Source organism: Tachypleus tridentatus, chromosome 10, assembly GCF_004210375.1.
Source record: "Tachypleus tridentatus isolate NWPU-2018 chromosome 10, ASM421037v1, whole genome shotgun sequence".
NCBI lineage: Eukaryota > Metazoa > Arthropoda > Merostomata > Xiphosura > Limulidae > Tachypleus > Tachypleus tridentatus.
In genome coordinates this window covers 121332239-121345475 of record NC_134834.1, presented here as the reverse complement: position 1 = coordinate 121345475, position 13237 = coordinate 121332239, and the positions used below count along the sequence as shown (strand labels likewise).

General features: G+C 30.7%; 1 protein-coding gene across 3 annotated transcripts in view; it reads right to left on the bottom strand.

The window, feature by feature from the left end:
• The window catches only part of LOC143230219 (uncharacterized), a 75277-nt gene that overhangs the window by 56134 nt on the left and 5906 nt on the right, over positions 1-13237 (bottom strand). For 2 of the 3 annotated variants that reach the window (XM_076463362.1, XM_076463364.1), the window contains exons 3-7: positions 6280-6522; positions 3303-3485; positions 2492-2590; positions 1168-1260; positions 178-273 (exon numbers count right to left, since the gene is read on the bottom strand). In XM_076463362.1, the coding sequence (XP_076319477.1) occupies positions 178-273; positions 1168-1260; positions 2492-2590; positions 3303-3485; positions 6280-6522 (714 nt within the window). Of the gene's footprint in view, positions 1-177; positions 274-1167; positions 1261-2491; positions 2591-3302; positions 3486-6279; positions 6523-8269; positions 8521-13237 lie in introns of those variants that run through there. The other variant, XM_076463365.1, reaches the window with a different exon arrangement.

The window sequence follows — 13237 nt, the reverse complement described above, 5'->3', positions numbered from 1 at the left end:
TGTTAATAAATATATTAGAATTGGTTGGAGACAATTTTTTGATCAATAATAAATCATATTTAGCATTGTTGTCTACATGTAATTATACAAGTTATTCTATTTAATAAAAACAAGTTTATTTGTTCAGACAAAGTCATGAACAGGAAAGTAATTTGTTACAACATTCATTATACTTACCTCTGCAGCAGCTTTTTCTTTCCTTCCAGTTACATTTGGACTAGCAGTATTGGATGTAGACTGTGTCTCAGAAGTACTGATATCTTCCCTAGCAGCCTGTTAAATTAAACAGGTTTTAGTCCTCCATGACTTTTAATAATGGATAATATTGGCTTACCTACTAAGAGGCTTTGTGGTCTATCTTAACAGGAGCTGTATGTGACAGTCAAGCCTAAGACTACAGTTAAAAACTTAAAAAATCTTCATGTGAAAAAAAGAAAAGCAAAACTGGAACTATCTTGTACCATAAATCAACATTAAAACAAGATGTATGTTAGGGAAAATAACTGTCATTACCATTTCATTAATCAAACAATTCTTATGGTTTCCTATTAACATCTAAGTACAAACACACCATACTCTTAATCTGTAGAAATGTAATAAAACTTATAAATAAACAACTGTTAGACCATTGTCACTTGTTATTGGAATCTTATATAAGATTCAGATTCAAACACGTGGGTGGATGTTTAGATCTCACAGGAGGTAAACTGAAAAAACAGAACCTTCCCTGGGAGGTTCCCTCACCACATATAGGAATCCACACCGAAGGGTAAACAAATGAAATATTAAAACTATAAAACAAAGAAATGTATCACCTTGTACTCAATTTGTTAATAGTTTGAATGCAACTACAACAGAAAAATAACATTTTGAGTAAAAACAGTTAATTATAAAACTTTCATTATTTGTGTTCAATAAATTTATAATATTTAACAAAATGTTAGTAGTTTTTCAGAGGACACGTTAAGAAATGACTTACTGCATGTATTATTGTACAACTAAAATTCACAACTCAATTTCAACAAAGTGCACAAGTCTGCCGTGAAAAGGTTATTACTAAAGAAACTCCGGGATTCCATAATTTGGAAACTATATTCTAAAAGTATTACTTTAACCAAAAAACGTAATGATTTGTACCTTGCTAAGCTATTTTAATGCATTACTTACTAGAAGTTGTTGCAAGAGTTCCAAGTGTTCCTGTTCATCTTGCCTTAACTGTTCCAGCATGTCTTCCAGTTTATGCATCTGCTCTCTGGTGACCTTAAATAATTAATTTATTAAACTATACTATTAAATAATAAATATTTCATATCAAATACTCCAAACAATTAGAATATTGAAAACTGCTTTCACAATTTGTGTCATTTGAAGAATAATTACAAGGTTGTTTCTTAGTATGTTAGGTCACAATCTGTAATACATCATAATACTTTAATGTCTCTATATATAATACATATTTTACACATCATGATACCTTGCTTAATGTCATTACATATAATACACAATCTCTTACACATCTTTTTCACATATCCCAATACCTTGTTTGATATCACTGTATATTATACAGAATCATTTGGGTATCCCAATCTCTAGACTGATGTCACTGTATATACTACAGAATTGTTCGGGTATTCCAATCCCTAAGCTGACAATACTGTATATAATACAGAATTGTTTGGGTATCCCAATCTCCAAACTGGCGTCACTGTATATAATACAGAATCATTCAGGTATCCTAATTCCAAGACTGACGTCAATGTATTATGAGACAGAATCATTCAGGTATCCCAATACCTACACTGATGTTACTGCATATAATACAGAATCGTTCAGGTATCTAAATACTTAGATTGATTCCATTGTGTATAATGCAGAATCTTTTATGTATCGTGATACATAGTTTGATGTCCCTGTTTATAAAGCACGACTGATATCACTCTGTATAGTATAGAAACTTTTTCATATCCTGATTTGATGTCACTCTCTATAACACAATCTTTAACACATTATACCTCAATTAATGTCACCGTGTACAATACAGAATCTTTTATGCACTGAAGCCTCTGCTTATGGTACAGAGTATTTTATGTATCCTGATACATTGTTTCGTGTCACTGTGTACAACACAGGATCTTTTACACATAGAATCCATATACCATATATATATATATATCCAATCAAAAAATGATGAATTACTTATAAGCAAACTATTTTTATACATACATCTGCTAGGATATTAGTAAAGAAAAAATTTGCAAAATGACTAACCAAATTATTTGATCAGATACATAACTTAAAATTGAAACATTTAAAAACATATTTGGTTAAATTGTTTTCAGAATATACGTAAACTAGATATTAAACACTATTAAACCAAAAGGCTAAACTTTAAAGTCACACTTACAACTTCTCATGTATTAGGAAATGTATACAATTAACCACGATCACAACTTGAACAATTTAGTAACATAATTTGAGAGAGAATACTCACTGGTTCATCTGATTTTTCTAAATTCTGCATAATGGATGCCACTTGCTTTATGCATTCCCGAAGATGCATTAGACGTTCAACAATAACACCAGTATCGGGCTAAATTTAATGAATTACAGATTTTCAAATATTATTTATATTTTTCAGCTATGAAATATCTCTCATGGTAATTCAGCTAAAACTTCCAGAAATGCTTGTAATTTTTTGTTGTTGTTATACGCCATTCTACAAATGACCCATTCATATTACAACTGTTGTACAAAAACACACAGTTTCTACTAAAGGATTTGTAATTAATCGATTAAAACATAAAAAGGATGATTCCAAAATAATAAATGCATATATAAAATTTCCCAATGATGAAATAATTAATGCCAATACTATAAACCAACACTAAATAAGCCATTATAAGCATTATAAGCCACCTGATATAGATGACATAAAACAATCACATACACTAACATGTGATGTGAACATCAAAAAATAAAAAAATATTTTCTCAAAAAATAAAAAAACACTATTCCAACTCTTGCAAATATCACACTGAAAAAGAGCTAAACACCCAAACCTATGATTAATATCGGGAATTTGAAAAAGTTACTTAATACTGGTCTTCAATGAACTGCATCAAAACAATTAGATTTTTAGCCTTGTTGTAAAACTTATATAAATGACAGTTTTTTTTATATATACAATTTATTTTACCTCACAATATACAAATTTGAGTTGATTTCTACTCACTAATTTATGGCTAGAACATTTTCATGTCTTAGAAACCTACTACTACAGTGACTTAAAATTTACCACTCACCACTTTATTGATGTTGTCTTGTTTATGACTTGCAGGCCTATTACTTTGAATTGACTGCCTGGAATTACTGGCTGTTCCACGACTATCATGAGCAGTCTGCATGGCACTCATCTGTCTGTCTTCTTGACACTGTGTTTCTCTCTGTCTTCTTTGCATGTTTTTTCGTTCTCTCTCTGACGATGTCTACAACCATAAAGAACATACTGAATAATGGTTTAGAAGTACACTAAGGTTTGAATGATCCAAGATTTTACAGTAACAGTCAAGAATCAAACTGAGGTTTGAATGATCCAACTTTTACAGTAACAGTCAAGAATCAAACTGAAGTTTGAATGATCCAAGATTTTACAGTAACAGTCAAGAATCAAATTGAGGTTTGAATGATCCAAGATTTTACAGTAACAGTCAAGAATCAAACTAAAGTTTCATTACTGATCTAAGATTTTACAACTTGAGTAGTTTTTACTAAAACTTCTCTGAAACACATTATTGAGGCACCAAAGAGCTAATTTACATGCAATTTCTTACAGTAAGATAATATAATTGGCCAACAAAGGATAATTAAATGGTTAAATTGTTATTAGTTATACTGCCTTGACATGTACATTTCATCTTTAAAGGAGGTATTGATCTGCCAGATCAGACAATATATACCTTAAAATAAGGGACCATATTGTGCATATTTATAAGTAAAATAACTATCTAATAAACAGGTTATATAACACTGAATATTAAATTCCACATTTATAAACAAAAACTATAAGTGACAGACATAACAGACACACGAAAAGAAACTACACATGCTTTCAACATAGAAAACATTCTTGTGTTAAACATATTCAACAAAGTGTTCATGCTGGTATTTTTTTGGTACAAGTTAACACATTATGACTTTGATAGACAAGTAGTTACACATAATACACATTCATGGATGACTATGACAACAGGATATAGCAAGTAACATAGGAGCAAACAAACAAACCTACTCTGGCCAATAAAAATTAAGATCAGGTTTCAAAGTCATCATACAATGTTAAAAAGTGACCATGTGAATTAAGCCAGCTAACTGCCAAGAAAAAGGAAACTCTTATAGACTTTCAACTTGAAAGGTACAATTAGTAAATTTATTTCTTTCTTGTGCTCATATGATTCTACAAACTTTTAATTTCTGTGCAATCTTATACATAAACAAAACACAAGAGTAGTCACCTATCCTACCAAGGTCACAGCCACATCCTGATAAAGACAAACACTCACCTAACCTTCCAAGGTCACAGACACATTCGAATGAAGATAAACAGTCACCTATCCCACACCAAGGCCACAGCCACATTCTGATGAAGACAAACAGTCACCTATCCCACACCAAGGCCACAGCCACATTCTGATGAAGACAAACAGCCACCTAACCTTCCAAGGCCACAGCCACATTCTGATGAAGACAAACAGTCACCTATCCCACACCAAGGCCACAGCCACATTCTGATGAAGACAAACAGTCACCTATCCCACACCAAGGCCACAGCCACATTCTGATGAAGACAGTCACCTATACCACCACAGCCACATTCTGATGAAGACAGTCACCTATCCCACCAAGGCCACAGCCACATCCTGATAGAGACAGTCACCTATCCTACCAAGGCCACAGCCACATCCTGATAGAGACAGTCACCTATCCTACCAATGCCACAGCCACATTCTGATTAAGACAAACCATCACCATAACCCTGAAAGAAACAGTGAAGTACCTAGAGAGTAAACTGTTACAGCCAACTTAACTTCACCAACCACATTAACACTGTGGTAAACAGAACTATAAACGTGCACTAAAATCTGCAGCTTTAGATCATTATGTGCATAAGCCATACCAATGTTTTATGTGCTACATCCTGGATTATGAACACTGTAGGTGCTATACAAGCAGAGTGCATCGAAAAGATACAAAACATTGTTTACAACTGGCTATGGGATGCATTTTGTGGTTCCATTATACTATAAAAGCAGAGCACTAACTATTATTACAAATAGATCCTTTACAAAGGTATTTTGATGTTAAAAACATACATATATACATACCCTGAATCATTGCCCATTTTTAACAGGAAAATTCTATCTTAATAAAAAAAAAACCACAAACAACCATGTAGGAGATTGTCTAAAAGATGCCTCAGGAGACAGATACTGCTAGTCAGGTGACATACAACCATCACAGAGATGATTCGTTTTCAACAGATTTTAAATGCCTCCTTTATGTAATAAACATATAGTAGCACTGGATCTACAGAAATCATCCTAGAAAGAAAATTCAGAGACTGGGCAGAGGGTGGAGGTAAAAAGACCTACCAGCACCTACTTAAAGATCATGATGAACAGTTATCTATAATCATAGCCATTGATGGTTCCTACACTAGCATGATAGTTGGTATTCATCTTGCAGAGCAGCAACATTCCCCATAAAGATAGTGGAGTATTCAAGCTCTGACAAACAGCACAAGAGAGGAACTAGAAGCTCTTCTCTGGAATTTTAAAAGTAATGAATTGCAAACAGAAAGTGACATCAACATAATATTTGAAATGGCTTGCAAGCAATACTATACATAATTCAGAGAGATTGATCTCTATATAGATGGCAGAAAGTGACTGTAAGGTAAGATCATCATCTGGAATTTACATGTCAAGCCATAAAAATTAAAATAAGCTAAAAAGTTTATCCAACCAGCATAAATCTACTATCACGTTTTGACCACCAATGTACTATTAATGTGAACGTGGAAAATCTTCATCAACATTTACTAAATAAGTACCCTATAAATTGACCAAGAAAAGCAAAAAATAGACAATTCATAAGACCAATAAAATCACGAGTACCATTCGTAAACTCTAAAGTGGGACCTCCACGACTGTTCGACACAATCCCTGGGATTTTCATTAAGTACTCAACTCTTAAAAGTTACTTAAGACTCAGTTTAAGTACCTCATCTAAGTCACTGAAGGTCATTCTCAGCTTACTCGCATCTAGGGAATTCAGACTGTGTTGAGTAAATCTTGTCCTTGGAGCACTGGGAGGACACTGAGATGTGCAGATCTTTGGAACTCCATGAGGGGAAGAATCACCAGAGTTAGAATTCTCTACAAAACCCCAGCCACTTGGATCTCGTGTCTCTCGATTGTGTTTTTTCTTTGCATGTCCAGCACATAGAGACAGTGGTCGCTCATTCTAAAAAACAAAAGTACTTTTCTTACAAGTTATCTTACTTTCACTCTCTTAATAAAAGTCCTTTTCTTATCTGTTGTTTTATTCACTCTCTTATAAACCCTGCAATTGGGACTTTTTTCCCTATTCAAATTAAAGTAAACATAAAACTTATACTACTTATAATATTGATACAGAAATTTTATTTTAAAAATGTATATTTCAATATAAGTATGTATACAAAATATACTTATTAAAACAACAATGCTAAACAAAACACCTATTGATGTCTACATGTGCATATTTTGCTCTCACACAAACAATGAAAAAATATCACAGAATAGCAGAATGACAGGGTTAAATACAAGTTTTTTTTACTCAAAGAAAACTAAATATGCTTTACGTTTGGTAATTACTGTCCACATAAGAACTATTAAAGGAAGTTTTCTAGACATGTTGAAAATTCACAAAATACAAGTTTAATAATGTGCAAACAAAGCTATTTAATGTAATTATATTGTGGTAAACTATGGTTATAGTTAAAAACACACTCACCAGGTTTCCTCATGTTTTGATTGTGTAGAAACTAATATTAATTAATAAATTCATTTATTAATTAATAAATAAGGATGTAATTTAATAAAATTTACATAAATTGATTTTGAGTCTTTGTTTTGTGATTTAACAAAGTAAATTAAATAAATAACTATACTATACAGTAAAAAAGGTGTTATGTTGAAAAAAAATGTGTGTTGTGAACATTGTTAAACACTATCAACTAATCATTTATAATTGCATATAAGCCTTCACTTCTGGCATAATGTTAAATGTACAATGCTCTTACTGAAAAACTTGTTTATTAATATTAATAAAATATACCTGAAATTCAATATAACCACACTTTTACATTTCAAGTTGCCAAGACAATGATATAATAAACTAAATGTTTGTTTTCTTTCACAACTGATTATTTGACTAAATTTCTATTCTCTGTTAATTAAAACAAAAAACCAATATAATAAAGTACTGTGTTTCAAAACCTAAAGTTAGTACGAAGTACAATAAAGTACTGTGTTTCAAAACCTAAAGTTAGTATGAGGTACAATAAAGTACTGTGTTTCAAAACCTAAAGTTAGTATGAGGTACAATAAAGTACTGTGTTTCAAAACCTAAAGTTAGTATGAGGTACAATAAAGTACTGTGTTTCAAAACCTAAAGTTAGTATGAGTTTCAAAGTACCTAAAGTTAGTATGAGGTACAATAAAGTACTGTTTCAAAACCTAAAGTTAGTATGAGAGATAGGTAATTTAGCAAGACAGAATTTGAAAAAGCTTGCATTTTAAAAACAAATTTCATCAAACAGCTAGAGCTCTGTAGATGTAAGAATAATGAACAAAATGACTGCTTTACAAAGTATTTCAAATGATATATTTTCATGACAAACTACTTACTATAAAATGTAAGTAACATTATAGTTTGTTTTATAACCTATTAAAACTTCAGGTAATGATTTTCTTCCTATAACTCCTTTAATCATGAATAATTACTTATTTTAAATTTGTTAATCTAGTTTGACAATAACTTTACTCATTGCAAAAGCTTTAAAAAATTGTGTGCAAGAAACTCATTACAGTATATAATCTAAACATAACATACAACACATCTAGCATGTGATAGAAGGCTCATATACATAATGTTATTCTAATAAAATTAGAATAAATGGATTTTCCAAGGTAGTTAAAACCAAATATATATATTAATCAAACATTACCACTGACTACATCCAAATACCAGCTCTTGTGACTTAAAGATGGAAGCTTAAATAATCATGGTTACTCCAATTCATTAAAATATCACTTGTTTGAAAAGCATCACTACTTATACCATCCTATGCTAAGATCTCTTGGGTATGTTAACCAGTTTGGGACCAAGACTTACTGGATCTAAAATTAGCACTAAACACTGAACTACATGGCTTCCAAGATGCTAACCCACTCTCACAGCAGGTATAAATATCTTGAATACATGTTTGCTGGCAACACATTCATGACACACATACAGCAGTACAAGATGAACAATCACGAAATTACAGAAAAGGTCCTTGGTGCCTTTACTGCCATAAAAAACACAACTGTTTTAACTCTACTGTAACAAACACTATCAGTACACTGAAATTACAACTTAAAGTCAGTGAAAGAGAAGTAGGATTTAATATCTTAAGGACATAGAAATGAACTTGTTAAAAATTATACACATTTTAAAACTATTACTAACGTAACAAAACGTAGCATATTTCTAAAAACATTTTCTGTAGTACAACAATCAAGCTAAAAGCCAGTTTTCAAATTTTCTTTCATAAAAGGTTTTTCAAACATTATCCATTTTAATAACACTCAGAATGTAAATTTAGTATAAACTGCCACTTTAAATGGCCCTTCCTATAGCTTCCATAATTCAAATATGTAATTTAAGTAAATTACCATATCAGAACTATTTAAACTGTAACCATAAGATCATATTTACACAAAGTGTAAATAAAAATTAAACATTACTTCATTTGGGTAATATGAATTATGAAAAGTCTCTATGCAACAGCAATAAAAAACAAATAAGAATATAGATGTAAAATAATACCTAGAAATAGGTTAGGTATTGCACAATCTAAACATGATCACAAATATCATAACCTGTAATTCTTCAACTGCTTCCAGCCCTTCTAGAACACAGCAATGGAATATGAAATTTTGGAAAACTATGAAGAAAGGTATGCTTCTTCAAATTTTCCACAGTTCACCAGTTTTAACTTCCTAGTGAACAATAAAATATTCAAATGCCTTTTTTTCCATTGTGTGTATAAAATTTCACCATGTACTGGAGTGTTCTTTATAAATTTGGAAACTATTACAATTTTAAGAAGTTCTGCAAATGAATATAGCTAGAAGATAAGCAATTTTAATAAATACAGTTCAGCAGACATGTGACAGTGAAGGCTTTTATCAGGAAATTAATGAGAAATTTAGAATGATAGAGATTTCAGCTGTTAATGGTCATAAACTAGAATTTTAATTTCAGGTACACAAATTGAGAAATTATATATCCAAACAGTGAAACAGGTTTGTAGAAACTGTTAAGGTTGACTTTCTTCACCAATTGGTCAGACGACCTCTCAGAGGTAATTCTATTTCACAGTTATGAACTTCTAAAATGGAAACAGTCAAGAGGGTGGAAATTGGGGAACATTTGAATGCAAGTAATCATTACTAAATTAGGTTCCCTGTTCTACCACATATGGTGATCAGTGTGTGTGTGTGTGTGTATATATATATATATATATATATACAGAATTTAGTTATAAATCAAATTTGATGTTTTACTACATATATATATATAATCAGAGTAAAATTTTAGTTATAAATTAGATCTGATTTCTACTATGTGTGAAAATTAGATACAGTGAGATTTTGCTTATAAATTAGGTTTTCTGTTCTACTATATGTGGTGATCAGGTACATATATAGTGAGTATTTGGTTATAAACTAGCTTTAATGTTTTATTACTTGTGGTGATCATATATATAATGTGTGTGTATATATATATATAGATTGTGGTTATAAATTTCAAAATGTATATTTGAAAGGGATAAAACAAAAATTAGCTCCTGTGAACTGAGCAACTGAATTAACTAAATCATAAATGTGGAAAAGATTTTAATTAAAATTTTAAATATTCAAAGTAGACATGTTTACTGTAGAAATAAAAATGGTGGTTACAGGTAAAATAACAGGTTGGTTCCAAAAGGGTATTAGGAAAAAAAATACAGAAAAACCATTGCAAGCTTAAGAACTTTAAATTAACTTAAAAAGCAAAATATGATTTTTATTATGTACATCACTATTAAACAGAACGATAGGATGACAAAAGCCAATGTCTGATAATGATAGGATGGCTAGGTTACTAAAATCTACTTTTTTTATATATTTTTAAATTTTGAGTAATGTTTCTTGTCCTGAATAGTGGTTAGATAGAAACATGAGTGAAAAAGGTAATCACACTAAATCTGAGCTTGTTCAGAATTAACTCTGAAATTTTAAAGAATTAAGACTTCTGGCCTTGAAAATATATTCTCAAGAATTTTGCTATGGACATGATGTGCAAGCTAGATGCTACTGTTTTTTACAAATCCTTAACCCTCTCAGAAATGGGTTCAACCACTGTGACCAACCTTGTAATCATTTTGAAATTGTTATAGTTTTCATCCTATAACTTAATTTACTATGCACGTGTTCACAAAATTTGGCAGATTACCAGCAAACATTACAATGCTTTCAAATACAAAATATCAGGTTGTTGTTTTTTTTATCAAGTCTTAAGGTTTCTCAAGCAATGTTTTTCTCACATATTTTTCACATTTGCCTATCTAATGTGCAAAGTAATTTTCATTTTAAGATTTAAAAATAATTTTATGTATCAGAAAATTTTCAAATTTCACATCCAAAATCTTTATAATGTCTAGATAGTTTTATCAAATGTTTCTTAAGAAAATGTTTATATTTTATGCTATTTTCACCAATGAATCTCTGTATGGTTTCAGTGAATTTGAATGATCCTGTAACTACCGTAAGAAATTAGGAAATAAATATAAATGTTTTTTTGTTCTAGAATGATTACAGATTACTGCACAAAAAACAAACATTTAAACTAAATAGCTTAATCCTCATAACAGCATACAATTATATAGAAATATTATTTTTATCAAAATGACCTTTCAGCTGTATCCGTCTAAAACCTGAGCTTTCAACTAGTTATTCATACATCATTAATAAAAGTGCATATAACGGACCATTTCTAAAAATACAAAGAGGTGAGTTGGGTCACTTTGTTTGATTCACTAAATATAGTAATAGCTCAGCAAATAGAAAAGATAAAAGATTTTTATTTTAAATTCTAGCTTTTCAAAATTGGTATTTTGACATCACAAGCATCTAATGTGAACCAGTGCTATATTCAACATACCATGTGGTACACAAAAATCAATGGGTTTTTTATGCTTATTTTTCAATTAAGAAATGAAATAATGTATAATACAAAAATCTGAATTATAATTTATAGTTTAATAACCAAACTTAATGACATTCATAAAATAGTAGTTCAATGAAATGTAAGTCATCAAAAGTCATATCTCCCGAACTGCCTGGTAATAATTAACAAATTTGCAGGTTACAGAAGATTTGAAGTTGGTTACTGTTACTTCTCTTTTCATAGGAGGTAATAGAAAGTTTTAGGTAATTATAACCTAATTCAACCAACGTCAGTGGATAAAAAAAGTTTGAGAAAAGAAGCAAATTCATTTAGCAAGGTTTAAAGTTTTGCTGCAAGATCAGCATTGTTTTACTAGAAGAAAATTTTGTCTTACTAATCTTTTCAAAATGATACTGGTCATGTAAGTGAGGTAAAGGTGTGGATTTGGTGTATCTGGATTTTCAGTAGGTACTAAATGAGATGTCACAAAAGGTTTCTTGAATTATTCTAACATTTGTTTGGAATGAGTTATCTTGTTGCATAGAAAAATGGCTGGAAAGAAAGAAAGCAGGTGCTTGTAATATACGACATTAATTCAAACTGGATTAATTTCACAAGCGTTAGGATCACTACTCTTTTTGATTTACACAAATAAATAACTTATTTTAATTTATTAATGATGTTGGGCATTACTGGCTGTAATGATGACGACATTGCTGATTTAAAATTTGATTTAGATCATCTGGCGAATTTGCGTGAATATATGACAAATGGCTCTTAATTATAATAAATGTGGTACCATAAATAAATTATGAATATAATTTTGATGGGAATAACACTACTTACAGAAGAAAAGGATCATGGTGTAGTAGTTGACCAGTTTCTTAAGCCACCCAAGCAGTATGCTTTTGTTTCTAGTGTGGCAAATAGGATTGTAAGTTGTATTTATATAACTAGTGCATACAGATTAAAAGAAGTTATAATTTCATTGTATAGATTACTGGTTAGCCACATATGGAATACTGTGTTTGTTCTCGAGCTCCTTACCTTAAGAATGACACTAAATTGTTAGAAAGGATTCAGAGTAGGGCTATTAGAATCATACTTGGGATGTACAGATTGTGAAATGAGGACAGGCTGAGACCTCTGAAACTGTTTTCTCTTCAAAAAATAAGGGTTAGAGAGTAGATCTGAGTTGAGTATTTCAGACTGTTAAAGCAATTCATAATGTCTAAACATCATCTTTTTTTCCAGTTAATTGTGGGAACAGAAGGAAAAGTGGTCATAAATATAAATTTTGACAGGATAAATTCACATTCAGGTAAGACCACTTTCTTTTTCTAACAGAGTAGATGACCTTCAAAATTAGTTGCCTTCAGATGTGGTAGACATAAGAAACTCAGGGACTTTAAAAGAAGGCTTGATGCACACTAAAATTATAAATTTGGAACAGCCTTCATGGACCAACAAACCCCAGATACATTATGAATTATAACAGATTAACTTTAGAAACCCTCCTAAAGCTCACTGCATGCTGGACCAGATGAATGTCATTGATAATACTTGATTCTGTCCTCACAGTTAAAACACTTATCAAGTTACATAAAACAAACTTACTAAATAATATCTAATTTCAGCTTGAAAAAATTAATGAAAGTTATTTTGTTTTAAATATGATTTTATGGTGTGGATTCTCCAAAGTTTATTTATGAGAAACCAC